Raw genomic sequence first — 20,778 nt, forward strand, 5'->3', positions numbered from 1 at the left:
GAAAATAAATGTCATCACAGATTTTAAAAATGGCAAATGCTGTCGTGTGAGCTGCGAGGCAATCACACAACAAGCCCAAAGGTTAGTAGCCACCACGTCCGCCATATCCTCTTCCTCGCCCAAAGCTTCTCCTGTTGCCATCAAAGCCACCTCTGTAACCGCTGAAGGAACTTCCTCTGCCACCTCCAAAAGAATTACCTCTTCCACCACTGAAGAAGCCTCCCCTGCCACTGCTTTGGCCACCATACCCTCCTCTTCCACCCCCTTGGTAACCTTGAGCTCCCCTACCCCAGCCATAGCCTCCCCGGCTTTGAAAACTGCCATCAAAGTCCATCCTTGAAATCTTTGCTGGACGACCATGGTAGTTTCCAGCTTGCCTGTAACAAGTTTGGAAAAAACATCAAAATACAGTTACCTATCAAGAAAAAAAGCTTTCACTTAGGTAAAAAGGTGGAAGTGCACAAGCACACACGCGCACACACACTCTTAGTCTCAATGTTGTAGATCTTTGCATGCCAAGATCTTGACATTTTTCTGATCCTCACCCCTCAATTGGCAGCTCATGTCGTCCAGCATTGGGTCGAGATAGTGCTCGAAGGACTGACATGAGACTCTCTTCCTGTGGGCCTGGATGACCTATCCCTGAAGGATTTTTGGTGGCCCGGATCATTAGAGCCTCAAGAGCTGGCCGCAAAGCCACAACTTTTGCAGCCACCTCTGAATCCAGTTGTAGGTTGATCCTACAAATCCACAGAGCCAAGACATTAAATGAATGACATTCTGCCTTCTAGATTTCAAAAACATATTTTTCAAAGAAGCAAAAAATTCAAATTATCAGCCAGTTTCCATATCTAAAACTAGTGATAAGGTACAGCCTAGTGAATGAATAGAAGAAGGTGAAGTCTTCCATCTAACTTTATCACATAAAACTTCTGGCTTTGTTATTGATGAGGGCTATTCCAAATCCAAAACCATAGCCTTCAAACAAAATCAATGTCTTCTGATGGAATTTTACCAGGGTCTTTATATTTTTCAGTCACTCCATAATTAGTGTTGCATGCAGCAGGATAGACATGGGGAGGGTATCGAGGCAGAATTGTTATTTTATGACGAGCCAGCAACTAACGCTATATCAAGCAGCCAACCCTGCATGCAGATGGCAGAGAAAGAACAGTATGCCCAAGATGAGATCTGAACCCAGGACAGCCAGTCCTTGCTGTATCTTTGACAGGTGATAACTGCTGAACCACCCTCGAGACCGGTGGTTCTCAAACTCAAACTAGTGGTCCGCAGGCATAAGTCAGGTGGTCCGCGGCCAACAGTCGTCATATGTCAGCAAAGTGATGTTTAAAGTGATGCATTCCTCGCATTAACATTTTAATTACAAAGAACGAGGTAAGTAGTTTTATGTCAACTATGCTACTGTCACAAAAGGACATTTAGTTTTGAATTGTAATGAAACAAATGCAGCAATTTAAATTTTAAATTCATAGTACAGAGTGAGTTTTAGGCCTTGGTGGTCCATCATATTTTTTACTTAATAAGTAAAGTGGTCCGCAGTCCAAAATACTTTGAGAACCACTGCTCTAGACAGTCAGAGGGCACGTAGCTACAATACTATTTGGTGCTGACTTAAAACTATTCATTTGTATGCATTAGCATTCGTCAGCATGTTTACCAAAAGTCTTAACTTTATATATAAAATATTGGTAGTGAAAGGTTAAAAATATGGCATTAGTTAAAATATGCCAGCACAGTACCAGACTTCATGACAATAATATGAAGCCAAATGCTAATAATAGTGCTACATTGACCATTTACATACTGACCAGTTGTCAAGCACCACCATCGACTCCTGCCATGAGACTGATCGTGAGGCAAACAGTAAGAGTTGGAGAGGTGACACCATTGTCATCTGCTTGGCTGATACAGCACGTGTTCTGATCTGTAACAATGTTGTGTGTAATCTGTAATCATGTGTCATCATGCATTTAATAGGAATGCATCCTCACCTTAAGTAATCGATCACTTGTCATCATTCAACAATGAATCCTATGTGAAATATAGCACATCATACCATCAACACTAAATACACATCGGGAGAGACACCCAGTTGAATAAATGGCTGCATTTATTTGCATTTGAAAACAGATTCTACAGACCTATATGCCAAAACCTCTTTGCCATGACAACACACTGGCACCGTAATTTATACATGACCTAATTGTATTCAACCACTCATGACAAATAGTTCCCGCTAATGTTTATTCAAAACCTACTGACTAAAAAAAAAAAAGAAAGTGACAAGCAGACACGAGTAATAATGACATAAACAACAGGTGTTCATACCTTTTCTCCAAAGATGAAGAAGGGAGATGGGAAGTGAATCTCAAAGTTGGAACAGTTGACAGAGGACTTGTGTACGAGAGCAGCCTTGTTTTCCTGTGTCAAAACTTTACGTTTCTCCTTGTGGTAGCACACATTGGGGTACAGTCCCATACACAGCAAGGTGATGGCCTGACATCAACAAAGCACCAGTTATTTTCAAAGGTTTTGAAAAAAGGACAGCTGTCATCAGTTACATACCTTCTGGAGAACAAAATGGATTGGGAAAAACAAATTTTCTCTTGCTAAAATAATCTGAGATAAAAGATTCTGGTAAATACAATTATGGTAGGAGGGGACATGTGGGACAGAACATGGGTTTGGGAATTATTATTGTAAATTATAACAGATAGCTGTTAGATATACTGTAATAAAAACTTGAAGAAACTAACAAGGCAGAATTTCAGTGCCTCCAAAATTTAATCTTTTTAAGATAATCTCATATAATTAAAGGCCATTATTTTACAAGAACAAAGCACCAGCCCTTTTGGACTGCACCACCCTCACAAGAAAGCTGGCAAGAACGTAAATGCGGTCTCTGACCTCGTTCCCCAACAGTAAGGTCATGGAACGAGCTAACATATATATTTTTTGTTGGGTGAATTTCAGAAGACAGCAAGTTTCTTTCTTAAAGAACGCAGGGAGTCTTATGCACCAGCACTAGATTTTCTGTTTTAAAAAAAAAAAATACCAACCACATCCAGGCGATTGTCTGGACCATTGAAGTCAAATGACTGTGGCAATAGGCACTCTTCAGGGAACCCTGTGTTCACCAGTATGTCTCGCAACTGGTTCTAAACAAACAGCAAACTTTCCAAATGTCCATTCTAAGCAAGGTAGGGAAGCATGTTATGTGTCCACAATGACATATGTGTGTAAACATCTATCTGGATACATGTTATCACATGTGTGTGTAAATATCTATTTGTATGCATGCATGTGCACAAAAGCCCATTTCTGCACATGAATTGGTGTCCTTTTTGATTTACTAGAATGCAATATCTGCTACAAATAATAACACATTTCACAACAGCACTCATTTATCTATGGTCTAACAACAGATCAAAATAACTATAGCCTAGCAAAGAAGAAGAAGAATGTAACTAACAACATTCATGCTCGTAATTATTTTCTCTAAATCTATCAATATATCAATTGTGTGAGCAGTCTGTGTTCTATCATGAAAAAAACAACCATTTAAAAGTATTACTACTATGAGAAAAACTCCAAACCTTTGCCTCACAAGTCATGCGAAGAATCTGCATGTTAAGTGATTTCTGATCACAAAAGTTCATTTCTCTTTCTTCTCCATTACATCTGCAAACGAAATCTCTTAATGACAGAAAATAAGCTCATCATGATAAAAAGAAATGTCAGGCACTATTCGCTCTCTAAAAACCTAGCTGACATCCAAGGAATTTTTTTTTGTTGCCGTGCATCAGAAATGTACCCTGTATTTTACACAAGAGTTATCATGTTCTTCAAGTGAGTGGGTGAATGTGTGTACACTTGCACAAGCAGAATCATGTGCTTCGCTATAGTTTTAAAGGCATGCTTTTTTGACACTGACCTGGCTTCTTCCCATAGCTGGAAAGCATTGAGCAGGGCAGCGTGGTCACTGTGCCGTGACCCTGCCAAAGATTTGTGCACCCAACCTAAACGCCTGCGATCAATTTGCGTGACAAAGGGCTCCTGAAATGTAGTGCTTGCTGCTATTGTGCACATAGCATCCCCAATGCTGCAACATAAGGTCTGGGTGCACCATGAAAGTCTCCAATGCTGCCATCATTTCTTTTTAGACATCTCTCTCTTCCCAACTTAATTTACAAGCAACACCACTGCACTGTTTGAAATACTAGGGAGATGAAGATTTTGATACCTGCTTAACCCTTTCATAAAAATTCCCATATCATGAACAGCCATTTATCATCATGTCAAATTCAGATAAACAAGAAATGCTAATATATGAAAGAAAAAACAACTTTGTAAAAGAAAATCTTATCTCCCAACGGGATTAAAGATTTCTTAAAAATGTTTATACAAGACTCTAATATTCAGTCAGTTACCTTTTGTATTCTCAAATGCATGTGCATGAACAGAAAGCATTAATTAAGAGTTTCCACCAACACTTTCAAATGGTTTAGCATGATGTGAGATTTATTGCTGCACTACCGGCAATGAAGAGCACAATCTATAGATTCTTGAAGATTTTTAGCTGGAGGCCTGCTGGAAGACTATACAACGCAGAACTTATAAGGCTTTAGTTTACATGGCTGTCTTTTTCTATCTAATTTATGGTGGCAGAAGAAGCCTAAGTAGTGACCATGTATAATACAGAAATAAGTTCACCTCGATACATTACACTACACATGCTACAACAGTTTCCAGATTTGCTTACTAGAAGATGCAGCCATAGATGATCATCTTGCCCAGATGTGGCTCAATGGGCAAGCGAGCCAGGATGCGGCCCAGAGGTGTCAGCTCATCATTACTGTCTAGGGCATGCATAGCTATCAGCCAGATAAAACAGATTTTAGCGTGCAAACAACAGATTACACATTAGGCAAAAAAGGTTTCTTGGAACCATACAAAACTAAAGAAAATATTTAAAGAACATGCACATCTTAGTTAAAGTGATCTGTAATGAAGAATGCTAAGTCTTCAGCATATGACTGGGGTATCAGAGGATCAAAGATGAACCTTTCAAGGTGGCTTCAGCCTCCACGACTGCATCAATTGGTGGTGGCTCTACTGCTTTGTTCAGGAACTGGAGAATGGGCCCCAAGCGAAGCAGTTTGATGGCCAGTGCCAGTTCATGAAGGGGTGTGCGGAAGATTTCTGGCGTTGTGTGCTGGTCAAGCCTGAAAGGTGTCAAGCCTGCATCTCAAAGATTTTCCACAAATTTTGCCAAACTGCCTAAAGTTTTGCCCAGTTATTATCTCTCACGAGTCTTCCAAACATAAACTTTTAAAAATGTATCTGTTTTGTAATCTCACAACTATCATTTTCTAGTTATTATTTCTAATCAAATTTGCTATGTTATGCTTTCTAGAATATTGTTAAAACGTCTAATGCTGATTTTCTGTTTTCACTATTTCATTTATTTTTCTCTTGTATAATTTAGATCAGGAAATGTTACTTAAGGTGGTGAGCACACTTGCACAATGAGCGTGACTCTGAGCTTTACAAGCTCTCTTGTCATAACATGTTGTTATTGTTGCTCCACAAGCACAAAAACCTAAGTTGCAACTGCAAAAGAGTGCAAGCTACATATTCCAGCATAGTAATCTTAGTCGGCACTAAGGCCATGCTTATTCCCAGCTTTTATCAAGCCCATGACCATCTTAACCAACCCCTTGCAGTAGATGGCAACCAAGAGACAAAACACTCTTTCACTATATGGATGAAACAGTTTGAATTGCAAATACATACAAAACAAATACTGGAGTGACTCATTATATAACGTCCCGATTTAAAGCAAGTTCACACAAAATGTACCTAAAGAACACATAGTAAGCACTCCTAGAAAAATACTTTAAAAATTTGTCTCACAGACAGGATGATACCTCACTTTCAATGTCAAAACATCATTGAAAGGTCAAAGGACAAAACGAGACCAAGAACCAAGATTACATGCAGAAGACAATTCAGCTATTTAAAATGGCAGAGAATAAGACAAGTATCCTTGAAAATCTTGCTAACTGTACCTTTCATAACGAGCTCGACTGCACAGGTGGAATGCAAACCCAGGCCTGACACGCCCAGCTCTCCCTCTTCGCTGCTCTAAGTTAGTTTTAGATGCCCACACTGTGGCATAATTTGTCATGTTGTTGTGGGATGTAAACAGCTTCATCTTTACCCTGTAACACGCGGTAAACTTTGTGATGCTACAGACAACACATAAAACCAAGCTGCAGTTGGTTTTTATACATGTATGACTAGGTCAGAATGTATAACTTGAATCATGGAACTTACTTGCAGGAGTCTACTACATAGACAACATCATTGATAGTCACACTTGTCTCTGCAATATTTGTTGACAAAATGATCTGAAAAAAATAAAATAAAGCAAAGGTTAAAAATCAGACAAACCATGATGTCATCCGTAAAACAAACTTCTTTCAAAGAAATATCACCTATTACATATAGCTCTTGTAAGTTTATCTATTTGGCATCTAAGATCTGAGTTACTCACGCCAAAAGAAAAAGACAACATACCTTGGTGACACCATCTGGAACTGGCTCAAAGACACGACGCTGTTCTCCGCGTGGTATCTGAGAGTGCAAAGGAAGAATGCGGTACTGGGAACCCCCTAAAATGTTAGGAATATGAAAATGTTATGTTTATTTACCTACAGAAAAGACAGTGCCTGCTATTGATCTAAACAATCTGATTAGGGTTTTGCATAGCACCAAAACCACTTATTAGATATAAAGTAGCTCATTATATTAATAGAATAAAGAAAAGTACACATTGCATGAATACAATGATAACAAGAATGAGGCCACCTACCAAACTCAGGTGAGGATTCCAGATGCTTTTGCAGCATGTAGATAAGATTCCAACCAGGCAAGAAGATAAGTACAGCACCAGGTATGCCGAGATCTTTGATATACCGCAGCAAAGCCTATTACAACAGCCACCAGCAACAATAATGCCATAACAAGAAGCACAAAATCAGCTCTTATTATAGTTACTGCAATATTATCATCACCATCTTAAACCATGACATCATCTAAAGTCACTACCTCACCTACAGTCTCTATGTAATCTACATCATCTAAAAGTCACATTATCAGCAACTATCATCCCTGACACTCAGCTGTTTTATCTACAACCATCAGATCATCTACATCTTTCTCAATGCTGCTAGTTGTGTATATTAAGCATTGTTTGAGCATATGATACTGATATAATGGACAACTATTAAAATGAGTGAAGTTATAACTGTGAATGGGACAAAAATAACATTTAAGAATTTAACATCTTACAAATATGGTAACATTTAAGTTATGTCTTCCTTATGAAGGTCTCACTACAAATAAAAAACATCACAAATGTAAATACACCTCATCAAGACAAACATTGGTGGAGATCAGGAAAGAGTTTAACCCACTCAATGCCAATAAAAAAAAAAAAGGTCAAGTTTAAGCTGGTCACTTACCTCCACCAATTCAAAGGACAACTCTTTCTCTGGTATCATGGCCATGGCAACCTTAGTGGCTTCACTGTAGCCACTGCTGATCAGCTTATTACAGTTTTCCTGAACAACAACAAAAAATTCAACTAGTGATAATGTGAAAATTAATCTACAAGTTAATTTATGTTGGTTTATTTTTCTTTGGTCAAGGAAGGTACAGTGTGACCATCATATAAGGTTAGTGGATCCTTAAATTAGGGCAGCCAATTGCACAATAAGTGGTTTTTACCCAAGACAGAAGAAAACTTGATTACATTTCATCATATGATTTGATAACTGATTGGCTGCTTCATAAATCAGCAAAAAACATCGATCAACAAAATCTGAGATAAGAGAGAAGGAACTTGAAAAACAGATAAGTACTGTGGCAATTGATACACAAGTTGACAGAGAGAGACTGACAGCCAGAAAGAATGCCACACCTCTTGTTCGTCATCATCAGGCACATCTTCTCTTGAATTCTTCTTGCGACTGTCATTAGGTGGTGGGATAAATTTGAGCATCTGCACGCAATCTTCTAAGTAATACTCTGTGTAAGACATTATATTATCATCTCATTTGAATCTTGTACTGACCTCTTATGCGCAAAGCATCTCCAAACATCTGATTTACTATCATATGCAATTATCATAGCTATCATAACTGTGCCCACATGCAATCCCCTGCCCCCCCACCAATACAAATATGAACAGAATCAATGATGTTACACAGGTATACCTTAAGTTAACATAATACTCTTGAGCGTCAGGGATGTGTGTTATCAGCCCTATTTCAAGAAGCTTGGGTTGTCACCCTTGGCTGTGGGATAATAGTAATGCACGATAGTGAGCATGACTTATGAAAAAGCGCACGACTGAATGAAATGTTCATTGAAATCCCTGTGGTTGTTTAGAACTCAATTTTGGCAGTCCCAAACAAGTCGAGGTAGAAAGACGCTGTGAAGACTTTCTGCGTGAAAGAGACTGGGAAAGCAAGAGATTCCTTGCCTAGGCAAGGTATGGGATACGTATTTTTCTTTATTATTATAGTTATCTTTGAAATGGTCGGTGAAAGAATGAGGTGGAATCTTAACATTTGGTCGGAGATTTTGTTATTGAAAGAAAAGTTTTTTGACATAAAAATGAGTAGCCGTGAGGTCGAATTGTGTATTCATTGAGTCGTGAGGGTTTCAGGAATCACTTGAGGGCAAAGACAGACAGGTACAGAGAGGATTATAGAAGTTGTAAAGTTGCTCTCATCAGTCTGAAGTGTCTGCACAGCCAGCACCAGCTGTCAAGGATTATATGAGTCGTGAAGTCATCTTCATTAGTCTGCCGTATTTGCTTAGCCAGAACAAGCTGCAGTGGATCGCTGAGTGGATAGCATTGGCGGTACAAACAAGGGAGAGAATTCAAGGGGAGGTATATGTGTGTGCAAATGGGTGTGATCTTTTGCTGTTCTGTTTGCGTTGGAACACCGGTTTGGGACATTAATGTTACCAGTTGCGATTACTGTAGAATAGGAAGTCTGAACTTATGTGTAATGGAGAATTAACTTTTGCATGTAGAGGTTTTATGACTTTAAGGGTGAAAATAATTTATGTAACGGATGTGTTATGCCGGGACTGTTGTTACTTATTTATCAGCTGTTATTGGCATATTCTTAAAGTAGCTTTTTCTTGCCTCCCCTTAAAGATAATAAAAGCTCCTGGCAATAAAAAACTTGAAGCCCATGGACAGACCCTTGAGATTTGTTGTGAGAAAGAACACGTGTGGGACACAGTGTTTGCTGGTGTGTATTGTCCACACTGAGTGCGTGTCTTTGACACTGAATTTAGACACAAGTACAAAAGTGACACATCACAGTCTATGACGTTTAAAAATAATTCTGCTGCAATGTGCAATGAAGTGATAAACATGGGATAACAATACATCCCCCAAAATTAATTTTTTTTAAAAAAACCACCACAAAAACATACCTACAGCGCAAGGACAGGAATCATTATACACAGTTCACATTTTTTTCAGGATCTTTCAAAACAGCAAGACTATAGCAGCTTAGCACCCTAACACTAGATATTTAAGCCAATTTAAGAAAAAAAAACCCACTAACCTTGAACTGGGTACACACGACCATAAATTTCCACAACAGTGACTTTCCCAAAGTATTCTGTGAAAAGTGTTGTGTCAACAGTGGCAGACATGAGCAGCACACGGAGGTCGGGGTAGGTGCGAACCATGTCACGCAACAAAACCAACAGAAAATCCGTCTGCCAACATGATGAACAGGAACAAACACAGACAAGTCATATGGTTTGATAAATGAACTAGTTTTAGGAGTCAAAGAATGATTGTTCTAGACACAAGACACATCTTCCTGACAACTTCCAGCAGTCACTATTACTTGTTGTCTCTCACCAAACATTACTACAAAGGACACAAAGTTACATTATGTCCATCAAAAAGAATTTTCCAACTTCTTTCCAGTAGATTTTTTTTCAAAATAAAAGTCAATATTTTCATTAGTCATGTCTCATTATGAACTACAACACATATAAACCTAATGATTCTATAATCATAATCTATTTAAAAAATACATTTCCTTTCTTAGTTTAAAATTCCAGACTGAAGATTTCTAACCATTTATAAATATGATGACGAGAAGCTCTAGATAAAAGAAGTAACAAGCTTTTATTTTACAACATACATTTATGTCTCGCTCATGTATTTCATCAACAATAACATGGGAAATGCCACGAAGTCCACCTTCCATCTTTCGAAGCAATGTACCTGGACATAACATAGCACATCACTGAGTGTATGTCATAAAAGCATTTTCTGGTAAATAAATCGTAACAAAAATGTGTACAAATGAAGATTAAACATTGAAAAAAATGTTTCTAGTTTACCAAACAGAATGTAAATTCTTTGACGCAGTTAATAAAGGATTTAAAGTTATAACCTTGTCACAGACAACTCCAGTTTCTATTCACACAGACATGAGCATTACAAAGATGCTCTAAAATCCCAGTTTCAGTAGTACTTCTTGGGAGTCATGCTTCTCTTACTCGATACATGATGATTCATACCCTTTCAGATTGAGGGACATCAAGATTGAGGTTTGTCTTTCTTGTCGCAATAGTGGAACAGGTTGCCCCCACTAAAAGGGAGACAAGTTTAAGTTTAATCCTCTAAAGATTATCAAAATATATAGGTGGGAAGGGAGGGTGAGACAAATTTCTATGAATTAAGGATAATGTCAGTAGTCTCTCTGAAAAACCTACCGACTGTACAGTAGAGTATGGCTCCATACGGCCGGGCAAGACTGTCTCAAACCTCACACTGTACCCCACAGAAGAGCCAAGCATTTCACTGCGTTCCTCAGCAACACGTTCAGCAATTGTTACAGCACTGATTCGCCGTGGCTGCAATGTTTAGGAAGCAAAGCCCAATGGCTTGTTTAACGGATATGAAAATGATATTTCATGTTTTTCTCTCTTTCTCCAACCCTTCTCTCTCTTCAGCTTTGTCAAAAAAGTTCTTTACCAGTTTTACTGCAACCTCTGTTCTCAATATCCCTAGAGCACAAGCTAAATGTAGACTTTAACAAAATTAATATATGAGGAAAGACCAGGGGTAAGGTATATCAACTGTCATACCTGTGTGACAATGATGTTACAATCAGCTCCTTTTCCAGCATTTATCATTTGGTCCAGGATAAACTGTGGTACCTGTAACACAAACACATCAAGCTAGAACAGCATCAATTTCCTTGTTTTGCAGTTATAGCCAATCATCAACTGGCATCAGTTATAACTGTTCATCAACTGGTATCAGTCATGAGATGAATGAAGAAATGATATAATCTCTAAGCATTGGACTCATCTATTGCAAACTAAGTAGCATCACTAATGGCTCTCTAGCTAAGAATTGAATGAACAGTAAGATGGCTGTACCTGTGTGGTTTTGCCGCAACCAGTCTCTCCACGTACAAGTGTCACTTGACTGTTTCGAATACACTGCAAAATATGCTCTCGTGATTCTGCTACAGGCAGCTTGAAGCGTTCCTGGATCATCTGCAAAATAGAAAAAACCAGCATAAGAATTACAAGGTATGCAGTACTATTTGTCAATGCATACAAGTAACACACACACGAAACAAAAATATACCAGCAATGTCACAATGTATTTCAGTCATGTAGTTTCACACAAGACTAGAAAAAGAAATAGGCAAAATCTAATGGCAAGAAATTAACCAACTACCAAGCCCATCCATCAATCCAGAATCCTGTTCTGTGGCATTTCTGTGCCACACTTCTGTCTATGCTCGGCCAACTTACATGACAAAGGACTAAAGGCAGAACACCAAGGATTATACAATAATTGCTTCATATTAAGTTCAGAAAAAGGTCTAGAATAAAGGAAAAACATCTAGGACGATATAAAGAACCTCATTATTGAGGGGAAAAAAAATGACACCTAGACAAGGAAAGACTCACTGCTTTCAAGATGTGTATCTGTCTCTGTCTGGCGCTGCATGTTGTTGTACAAGTCCAGGCTTACTTCTTCCAAGGTCATCTAGGTTTTATATATATAAATTAAAAAAGGCTATGACAACATGTCTGCCATTCTTAGTTCAATATCCACCCCCACTCTTTACTTATGACACAAACCGTCTTCAAACAAGTACCCATTCTTGTACAGTGCAAGTACCCATACTTGTACAATAGAATTTCTTGAAAAGAAATTTATCATGCACAGGTATACATGTATCCTTTCATACTTCTAAACACAAAAATAATACATATAGCAGCCAGGCCTATGACAAACAAAATTGGGAACAGATGTCCGTAATTCTTTCTTCGACAAGCAACAAAGTGAACAACAATAAGCTTATAGAACAGCAAGATGGCAAAATGCACCATCTGCTAACAAACAAAAAAAAGAACAAGAGCTTACATTGGCTAGAGGACCCTCATCTATGTTGCAGCTGATCCATGTGTTCCAGTTTGGCTGTGGAGGGGACCATGGTACCACACCTGGTGCTGCACGACGAGTTGCTGGCTCAAACTCTTCAAGGTTTCGCTTGTCAAAAGTGACATGGGCTGAGAACTATCACCGTCTGATGATATTTCTTTCTGAAAAGACATTGACTGCCTGAAATCTCTGGAGAACAGCCTTAGTTGCTAAGCCAGAAATCTTGAACAGACAAAGACTGATGAATATACAAACTTCTAAACAACAGAAAGAAACTGTCCATTCCAGCTACATAATTTACAGTCCTCCAATAACTCTCCTTGTCCTCCATTGTAATAATTTTTGACAAGACAGCTTCCATGTTTCACAATACTTGCACAACAGATGATACTGGCTCAGATACAAATGGATTTTATGGGTATGCAAGCAAGTGAAAAGTCACATTGTAAGGATATACCCCCATCACTTGCACTCACTTGCTAAAGGACAGAGTTAGGGATTACAGTTTGTGTCTGAAGCATGAAGATGCACATTTTTTGGGAGGGGGAGGGAGAATAGGCATTTTACACCGAGCCAGCAACTAAGGCCATATCATTAAGCAGATGCCACATGCAGAGAAAGAACAGCATGCCCAAGACAAGAGCTGAACCAGGACAGCCAACCTTCCCTGTATTGGTGACCTGCACTAACTGTTGTGACACCAGACTGTCCTAAATTTTTTGGGAAGCAAAGAAGCCAAGAATTAGCAATACTTACTAACTCAACTTGAATATTCATGCACAGCAGTGCTTTAAGTCACATAAATATAAATTGCAAGGCATGTGGATGGCATTACATCATGACTTCATTAATTTGCATAGCCCTACCCTCTAAGTAACTGAGAGATGGCCGAGTATTGCCAAATGGGCTGGCCCACCATCATTCTGTGCACAGGCCCATAATGTAGTAATATTGTATATAGCATCTGGAACCTAAATAGATGTTCATATATTTTTTATTTACCGATGCCTGTAATTGAGTACCTTCCTTTAAAGAACAAGAATATCTGAATAACTTTCTTTAATCCCCATCAGTGAGAAACTGCACCCTCATTCTACCTTTAAGCACTTCAATGGCACTGAATGAAGTGAGTTGCACTCACCACATGAGCTGGCTCAATACCCCATAGCTGAAGGCAGGAACTTAACTGGTCCACAAGCTGTGGACTTACAGCAACTGTATAAGGCGGCAGCTGAAAATACCACAATCCAGCTTAAAAATAGTTAGAAAATCTAAGCAAAGGTGTATGAAAAGCACTATTGAGTGGTGTAAACTATTCAATAGTTTTGAAACGTGAACTTAAAATAAATGAAAAGAGAGAGGAAAGTGAAGTGTTCAGGTGGGTTACCTTTTTCACTTTAAGCGGCAAAGTTTTTCTACTCTTGCAAATTAACAAAAATAGTAGCTGGTTAGCATCTAAGTATTTACTCTCTGATAATATGGAATAAGACACACAGTTTTCAGATAACCATATGATTTTTAAATACTGTCATTAATGACATATCCAAGCTAAAACCAAAAAGGAAAAAACCCTCACATTCTCAGTTTCCTTCTTTTTACGGACACCAGTGTACGTCTCAATAATCTTGAGATGGTACAGCTGTCTCACAAGTGAAAGGGCACATGATTTGGAGGCTGACTGCTTGTTCGATCCATGTTCTCGGGCATGGATCTCTACAGAACACAATAATATAATAATAATAAATGCAAAATTTGTAAAGCGCATACTCACACTCCTAAGGAGCATGCTCTTAGCGCTTATTCTGATTTAAAATCCTGATATTAAAACCATAGAACAAACCGCAAAGATAAATGGTCAGTCAACAGATACAAGTGTGACATTTGCAAGTTTTCCGCTAAAAAGATGATCAACCACTTTAATAAGCAGCGCCTTCTTGTTCAATAAAAAAATGGTAATAAATACAAGTAGAGTAAGACAATGTTTTTAATGTTTTAACCAGATTCAAAGAAATATGAACAACCCAGTCCTCAGCCAGCATAACATAGACTATGGAAAGTTTAACAAAATATTCTTGTTACTATATCCTAGATTTACTATGAACAAAGATGAGAGCAGATTTTTTTTCAACTAGTCTTTTAAAGTCATTTAAAACTCTATCGCCAAGAGTAAATAAAATACTTATAAAACTAAACAGAAATGTCACAATTCTGAACCTGTCTTCTTTTAATACAGTGCAATAATATGACTTTCAACTTACGCTGGTGTGCCTTTTTGACAAAAAATCCCATTTCAGCCACGAAACTCCTGTAAATTTAAAAGAAAATTTTACATGGCGTCTAAGCTGTCATGCTACATATTTTTGACACCAATAAGAACTACAGCCTAAGAATTGATTCACTTACCTGCATTCAACCATATTCTGGTTATTTACAGACCTGAAGTCAAGGTGCTTTTAAAATGGAATGGCAGGCATTATGAAGGAAACTAATGATATTAATTACTCCAGAAAAGCCATGTAAGATGTAATGTCATGTAAGCCATGTAAGTGCTATGCATACAGTAGCTCTAATAGAAAATGAAACATAGTTTATGAGCAACATTTAATGCTTGGAAAAATCCCATTTGACAACATAAAAAGACAATGCCACCTGCTAAATTTCACTTGCTTTGTACTATAGTATGTCCAAAATCCACAATGCATGATCTAGATGACCAATGAAAAGGACAATATAATTTATCTTTTCACATGATTTTTTATAAAACCCAAAATTGAAAAATAATTTAATGAAGTATCGGTGCTTAAGGTACTTCTACCCTTGTATTCAGAACCAGTGCACTTTTTGAGTATGTCAGTCACATGTATTGACTGTAATATAATTCTTGCTTTTAAATTTTACCGCTTGCTTTATTCACAGCTGGAGTCAAGACTGCAGCAGCACAATCTAATACAAATTTAAAAACAACAAACAACAGGCTCTCTACGACTTAAAACATTTCTCATTATTTACAGAGTCACAAAATACTATTTAACAGTTTCTAAAAACAGCACAGACTACCCCAGTTATCATCATTAAAACAATTTGCCATGGGTTGCACACAGCCAAGACACCACTCACCTGCAAAGGACTGTGGGAAAATCAGAGACATCTCCAAGATGGCAAGGAGCAACATGTGCTGTGAACAAACAGCCTCATAATATTAACATAGAGATGTGGGCACCTATCTGCAAATGTCTGTTCTTTAGCCATTGCTGTGCAAGTGTTCTTAACTCACTCGCAGAGCAATGTTGTGCCACCTAACTCTGGCTCTGTTCTAGCACTCACTGTTCTAAACATGAGCAACCTATTAATATGTCTTGGTATCACTATTGTCCAACAACTGGATCTTGTGTTTAAGGGTAAAAACATACCTTTCTCAATCACATTTGTTCATGATCTAAAACCAGGATACAAGCAGTTAAAAAAAAAAACATTCCTCTCTCCTTCAATATGATAATAAAATGGCAATGTGTTCAATTAACTGTACACACAATTATCATAATAAAGCTTACAATTTTTCTTTTTATCTTTAAGGTATTATCCTATCATGACTGGTATGTTAGAACTTAAACTATTGTCAAAATTAAATGCAAGAACAAGAAAACCAACTTTGGTGATATCTCAAATACAAGTGCCCACATCTCTGTTGCTAACTGTCTACCATCTGTCCCTGTTACAAGACAGATGGCAGACCACCAGACATTTCAGGCTGTTTGTCACAACACTTAAGGTATAATAAGCAACCTATAGCATTCAACCAAGCAGCAAACAAAAGGTGACTAATTTTGTAAAAAGAATAATAATAGTAATAAAATAAGACATGCACCATGAAACTTCAGTGATGAGAAAAGGATACATGAGCATACCAAATCACTATGAACTCACATTTTTATATTCCTTTTCAGATTCACATTTACACATACATACCTTACTTTTTTAGTGTGCTTTTGAAATGTTTAGTATTCTGTAAATTTTAACAATTCAAAGTGAATGGAAAGGCAATCCTCTAATAAACTAAACGCTAGACGAATGCCGCTACCTAAATCAGAGTGTTCACATGAGCTGCAAATGAAAGATAATGATAAATAAGCATAATTTATGATATATCAAGGTTTGCATGACTTGTATGAAATGCCTTCACATAATGATCAGCACCAGTGGTAGATATATATATACCTGTTATGATCAGGGCCCACAATGGTATATTTGTAGTCTGCCTGAATTCTGTTCTGCTGCAAAAACTGGTGCAGTCTGCTTTTGCATTGTCTAGAGTCCAGTTGCCGTGAATTTCTGCATTGAGGTCAACATCTTCTGACTGTTGTACCAACCAGACAGAATCAGACGTTAAACATCAATACATATGGTAAAAAGCTGGCAACCATAAGCATTAACCATGTCGTATTCTGACATGATTCACCTGTTCTCCCATATGCTTACCAATCAATTCATCAAAGATCACTGCAGTTCTGTTAGGCTGATCAGTCATCATGGCAATGATTTCCACAGAAATGCAACAATGGCTTGCAAGTCTTGCTTAAAATTAATTTTGCTGTGACTGGCCAGAGCATTTGAATACCAGACAGAGTTCTACAGCTGTTAGATCTTTGTTATCTTGCTGATGAAAACAGGATATTAAGAGTGGGAGATGGTACTCTAGACAACTGACCTCTTCCAGTCGTCGCTTCTCTGCAAGTCGATCAAGGTACTCCTGTGGGGGGCCTCTTTGGTACAGTGGATACTCTCGTGATGGCCCAGATGGCCCAGCTCCAATTCCACCCTCTATTTTTGATGGCATAAAATATATTGCCAGAACCATATCAGCGTGTTGGAAACGGAAAAAAAAATTTCATTGCAAAAAGTTTAGTTTCATAACATTCACAAATGTCAAGATATTATCTTCCACTCCCACTATCCAATGCTAATGCATGCTCATAACTTTGCTAACTAAAAAGCAATAATTTATCAGCAAACACTGCTTTCTGTAACAAAAATGACCAAAAAAAATGAAATCGGTTCTAAAAAAATTTAAAAAGATAATTAACAATTTCGAAAAAATTTTGGTAATCAAGCTTTCAAATATGAATTTATAATTAATTTAAAAAGATCAATGCCAATGGGCATTAAATCTGCAATAAAAAAATTCTTAATAATATCCAGACACTCACCCATTTGGAGCTTCTGATGCGGCATCATAATTCCACCAGGCAGACTTGATGATTCTGGTGTTTGATCAACTGCTGGGATAGAAGGGGCAGGCTGAAAACAAAAAAAAGCCATAACTTTATGCATAAATCTTGGCAAACAACAAGTCTATGCTTTACATGCCAGATGCTTTCCCTGGAGGTTAGAAAATTTTAGTAGAGAATCTCTCTAGTAATAAAAGTAATTAGAAGCAGCAATACTTACAGCTGCTGCTGGGACTTCACTGGCATTCATCTTCCCAATGCGCACAAGATATTGAGTAAAATCACGTGCTGCATTTGCCTGAGCATCCTTCTTACTGGTCGAATTGCCAACACCAACATAGTCAAAGCCTTCAACTCGCAGCTGCATAATAAATGTTAATGAAAACTTTTAATCCAGCACTTTTGCACAATATCCTGATGAATTTAAACATATCCATCAAAAATATGCTTCAAGAAATACTTAATACATAGGCTCAAAAAGTTCATACTAAAACTAAACCATCTTAACAGTTAAGAATAATCTCAAATGACCACTGCTCATTTATTAGAAGGGTGCATGTAACTGATTTCAATTAATTTAAGTAAAACTGTTCTTTGCATTAAAACGGATCATCCTATCACAAGTTTTACTGCTATTACTATTATCAGACTATACAAATCTGCTTGAACTCTATCTTTAATAAGAGTGGTCTGGAACATTATTATATTTCACAATTATTTTACTTTTATTAGTAAGTTACCTCGCATTTAAATCTGGGACGATGTTTTGGTCCACCACCTGAGCTAAATTCATACTCAGGTGTCAGTTTTTGTTTGCCTAACCAGGCATACAAGAATTGCTTGATGTCTCCCATAGGTCTAGAAAAAGAATGCTAGCATTTTAACATTAATACGTAGTATTTATCTGTCAATGTAAAACCAGGTGACATGACAAGTATATTTACTACTGCCATGTAAATATCTTACTGAGAAATTTCATTTTTTATGTTTTCTTTTCAATCTTCCTTTTTTAAACACACTTTTATACTACTGCTCATAAACATGCACTCTTGGGTATATCTCCCAATGACAATATTTTCAGCAAAAAACTACTTTCAATATTGGCAAAAAGTATGATACCTAGCCAAACAGCTTCACTACCCATCACTGTTCATTTACTAGAATTATATGACAACCAGATTACAAAGACCTAGAAGTATTTTACACTTTTAGGGCATGGAATTTATTAGTCTATCCAGTGTTCCTGGTGTTTCATTTTATTCAGAGGCACAAAACCACCAGCGTTCATGATCAGGTAAACAGAAATGAATTTCCTTTTCAAAAATAATAGTTGAAAATCAAACTCGGAATGGTCCTCCGAATGACCACTTCGAATCAGCAAATATTTTCGGCAGAACGAGAGAGAAGAATTACCACTGTAGCTTTGGTAACACATCCACGATTACATACCAAATAATGTGTGGAATCAGTCAAGCTTAAATTGCAAAACACCATACAGATAAATTTTTGATGTGCGAGATGATAGAAATCGAGAATCGAACCATTTGAGAACGATAAAAAAATATATGTTTGTTAATGTATGATTCTCGATGATTTCATATTTTCAAACTAAATTACTGAGTTAAGAAAATAATTCTGACCCTTAACATTAAATCTTTGCTTAAAGCAAATAAATCTTGCACGTACCATGTGATCTTTCAAATCCTTGTGGCTGCAGACGCTTGTTCACATACTTTCGCTTGTGCGCTTGTTCGTTCAGTTACTTGTATGTTGCACATAAAGCTAGAGTTGCCGAACAGAATGCCTGCAAGATGTTTAGTTCATGATATATGTGTTTAGCTGCTTGTAAACGCATAATAATTTATGTATGTTTCAATTTTATATATATAAACTATATATTGCCAACTTCAACAGATTTTCTCTGCACATGATATTTTCTAGCCACCCCACAATATTAACTTTTAATATTTAGCTTACACTGAGTATTTTTACTTCTTTTCCCTTTTAAAAACACAGAAAAAATTATTTCCTGAGCATACTCTTTTGCGTTACGATCACGATCTAAATATACGTCCGTGGTTACGAACAATCCGTAAGTATATAGCGCGTAGTAATCCTGAAACCGCGCTTCTTTCAGTAAGGCTTTCGCCTTTGTAATTGCCATTTTAAACATATTTTTTAATGTTAATCTAGATTTCATCATGGGAGAAACCATTCTTATTCAATTTTGTTGAGGAAATTACGTACTTCTCAATGGAGGAAGGCGCCTGAAAATAAGCCTTCGCACATTTCGATGGTCATGTGACCAAAGGTTTCGGCGCGGGAAAGACAAAAAGATAAGTGCATTAAAATTTATTAATTACCACAACGAAATAAAGTAATTAGAACCAATTTATCGTTATTACTACTTAGAATAGTGTTTAGAGTATAGAAATATTATTAGGACTATTTTCCGAGGATAGGCAGCATTCACAGAAATTCACAGAAGCAGTCAACGTCGAAAAGAAGCAACAGGACAAAGAAAACAATGAACAGAAAAGGTAAGATAAAACACAAATTAACATCAGTTTTTAATAGCTGTAGCCTCTATTTCTGCTGCATCAGTGATTATTTTACTTTTGTTGTCGTGTGAATTTATAAAGTTTAGTTTACATTTCTTTACCGGAAAATGGCTCATTAAAGGAATGATATATTAAGGTCACTGGGCTTGACCAATGTTGACCAAAGGGCAATGATAATAATTAACCGAATATACTTATCCGAACTAAATATAAAAAATTTTAAGGTGACTACACTCTAAAAGAAAATGTAGTTTTATTTTAAAGATTTTTAACAACAAATTGTGATGGAATAATCAAATATATAAAATAACTATCTCGACATCATATCATCATCAAAAATATGTTTCAAGTGGTTGCGATGAAACTTTTGACTGTAATGAACGATTTATTAAAAAATGTATTTGTTTTCAAAATAACTTTCAGACAGTACCCCAAATCCCAGATCATTGGT

The 20,778-nt window shown here is 37.2% G+C and overlaps 1 protein-coding gene across 1 annotated transcript; it reads right to left on the reverse strand.

The window, feature by feature from the left end:
- Nucleotides 1-55: 55 nt before the first annotated feature.
- LOC112575656 (ATP-dependent RNA helicase A-like) lies at nucleotides 56-19,275 on the reverse strand. Its single transcript, XM_025257633.1, is given in 35 exon segments — nucleotides 56-377; nucleotides 546-740; nucleotides 1,830-1,945; nucleotides 2,350-2,517; nucleotides 3,081-3,179; nucleotides 3,618-3,702; nucleotides 3,956-4,123; nucleotides 4,784-4,895; nucleotides 5,086-5,246; nucleotides 6,093-6,245; nucleotides 6,361-6,434; nucleotides 6,604-6,698; nucleotides 6,899-7,013; nucleotides 7,551-7,649; nucleotides 8,009-8,115; nucleotides 9,678-9,834; nucleotides 10,272-10,354; nucleotides 10,849-10,881; nucleotides 10,884-10,989; nucleotides 11,224-11,295; nucleotides 11,521-11,640; nucleotides 12,064-12,097; nucleotides 12,255-12,349; nucleotides 12,524-12,646; nucleotides 12,649-12,702; nucleotides 13,683-13,772; nucleotides 14,118-14,254; nucleotides 14,800-14,846; nucleotides 16,757-16,835; nucleotides 16,838-16,895; nucleotides 17,247-17,359; nucleotides 17,746-17,836; nucleotides 17,987-18,127; nucleotides 18,507-18,624; nucleotides 19,216-19,275. Coding segments are annotated over 34 exon segments (3,789 nt in total). The 5' UTR covers nucleotides 18,621-18,624; nucleotides 19,216-19,275; the 3' UTR covers nucleotides 56-82.
- Nucleotides 19,276-20,778: the final 1,503 nt, after the last annotated feature.

This window comes from Pomacea canaliculata, linkage group LG11 (genome assembly GCF_003073045.1).
Source record: "Pomacea canaliculata isolate SZHN2017 linkage group LG11, ASM307304v1, whole genome shotgun sequence".
In the NCBI taxonomy this organism is placed as follows: Eukaryota; Metazoa; Mollusca; class Gastropoda; order Architaenioglossa; family Ampullariidae; genus Pomacea; species Pomacea canaliculata.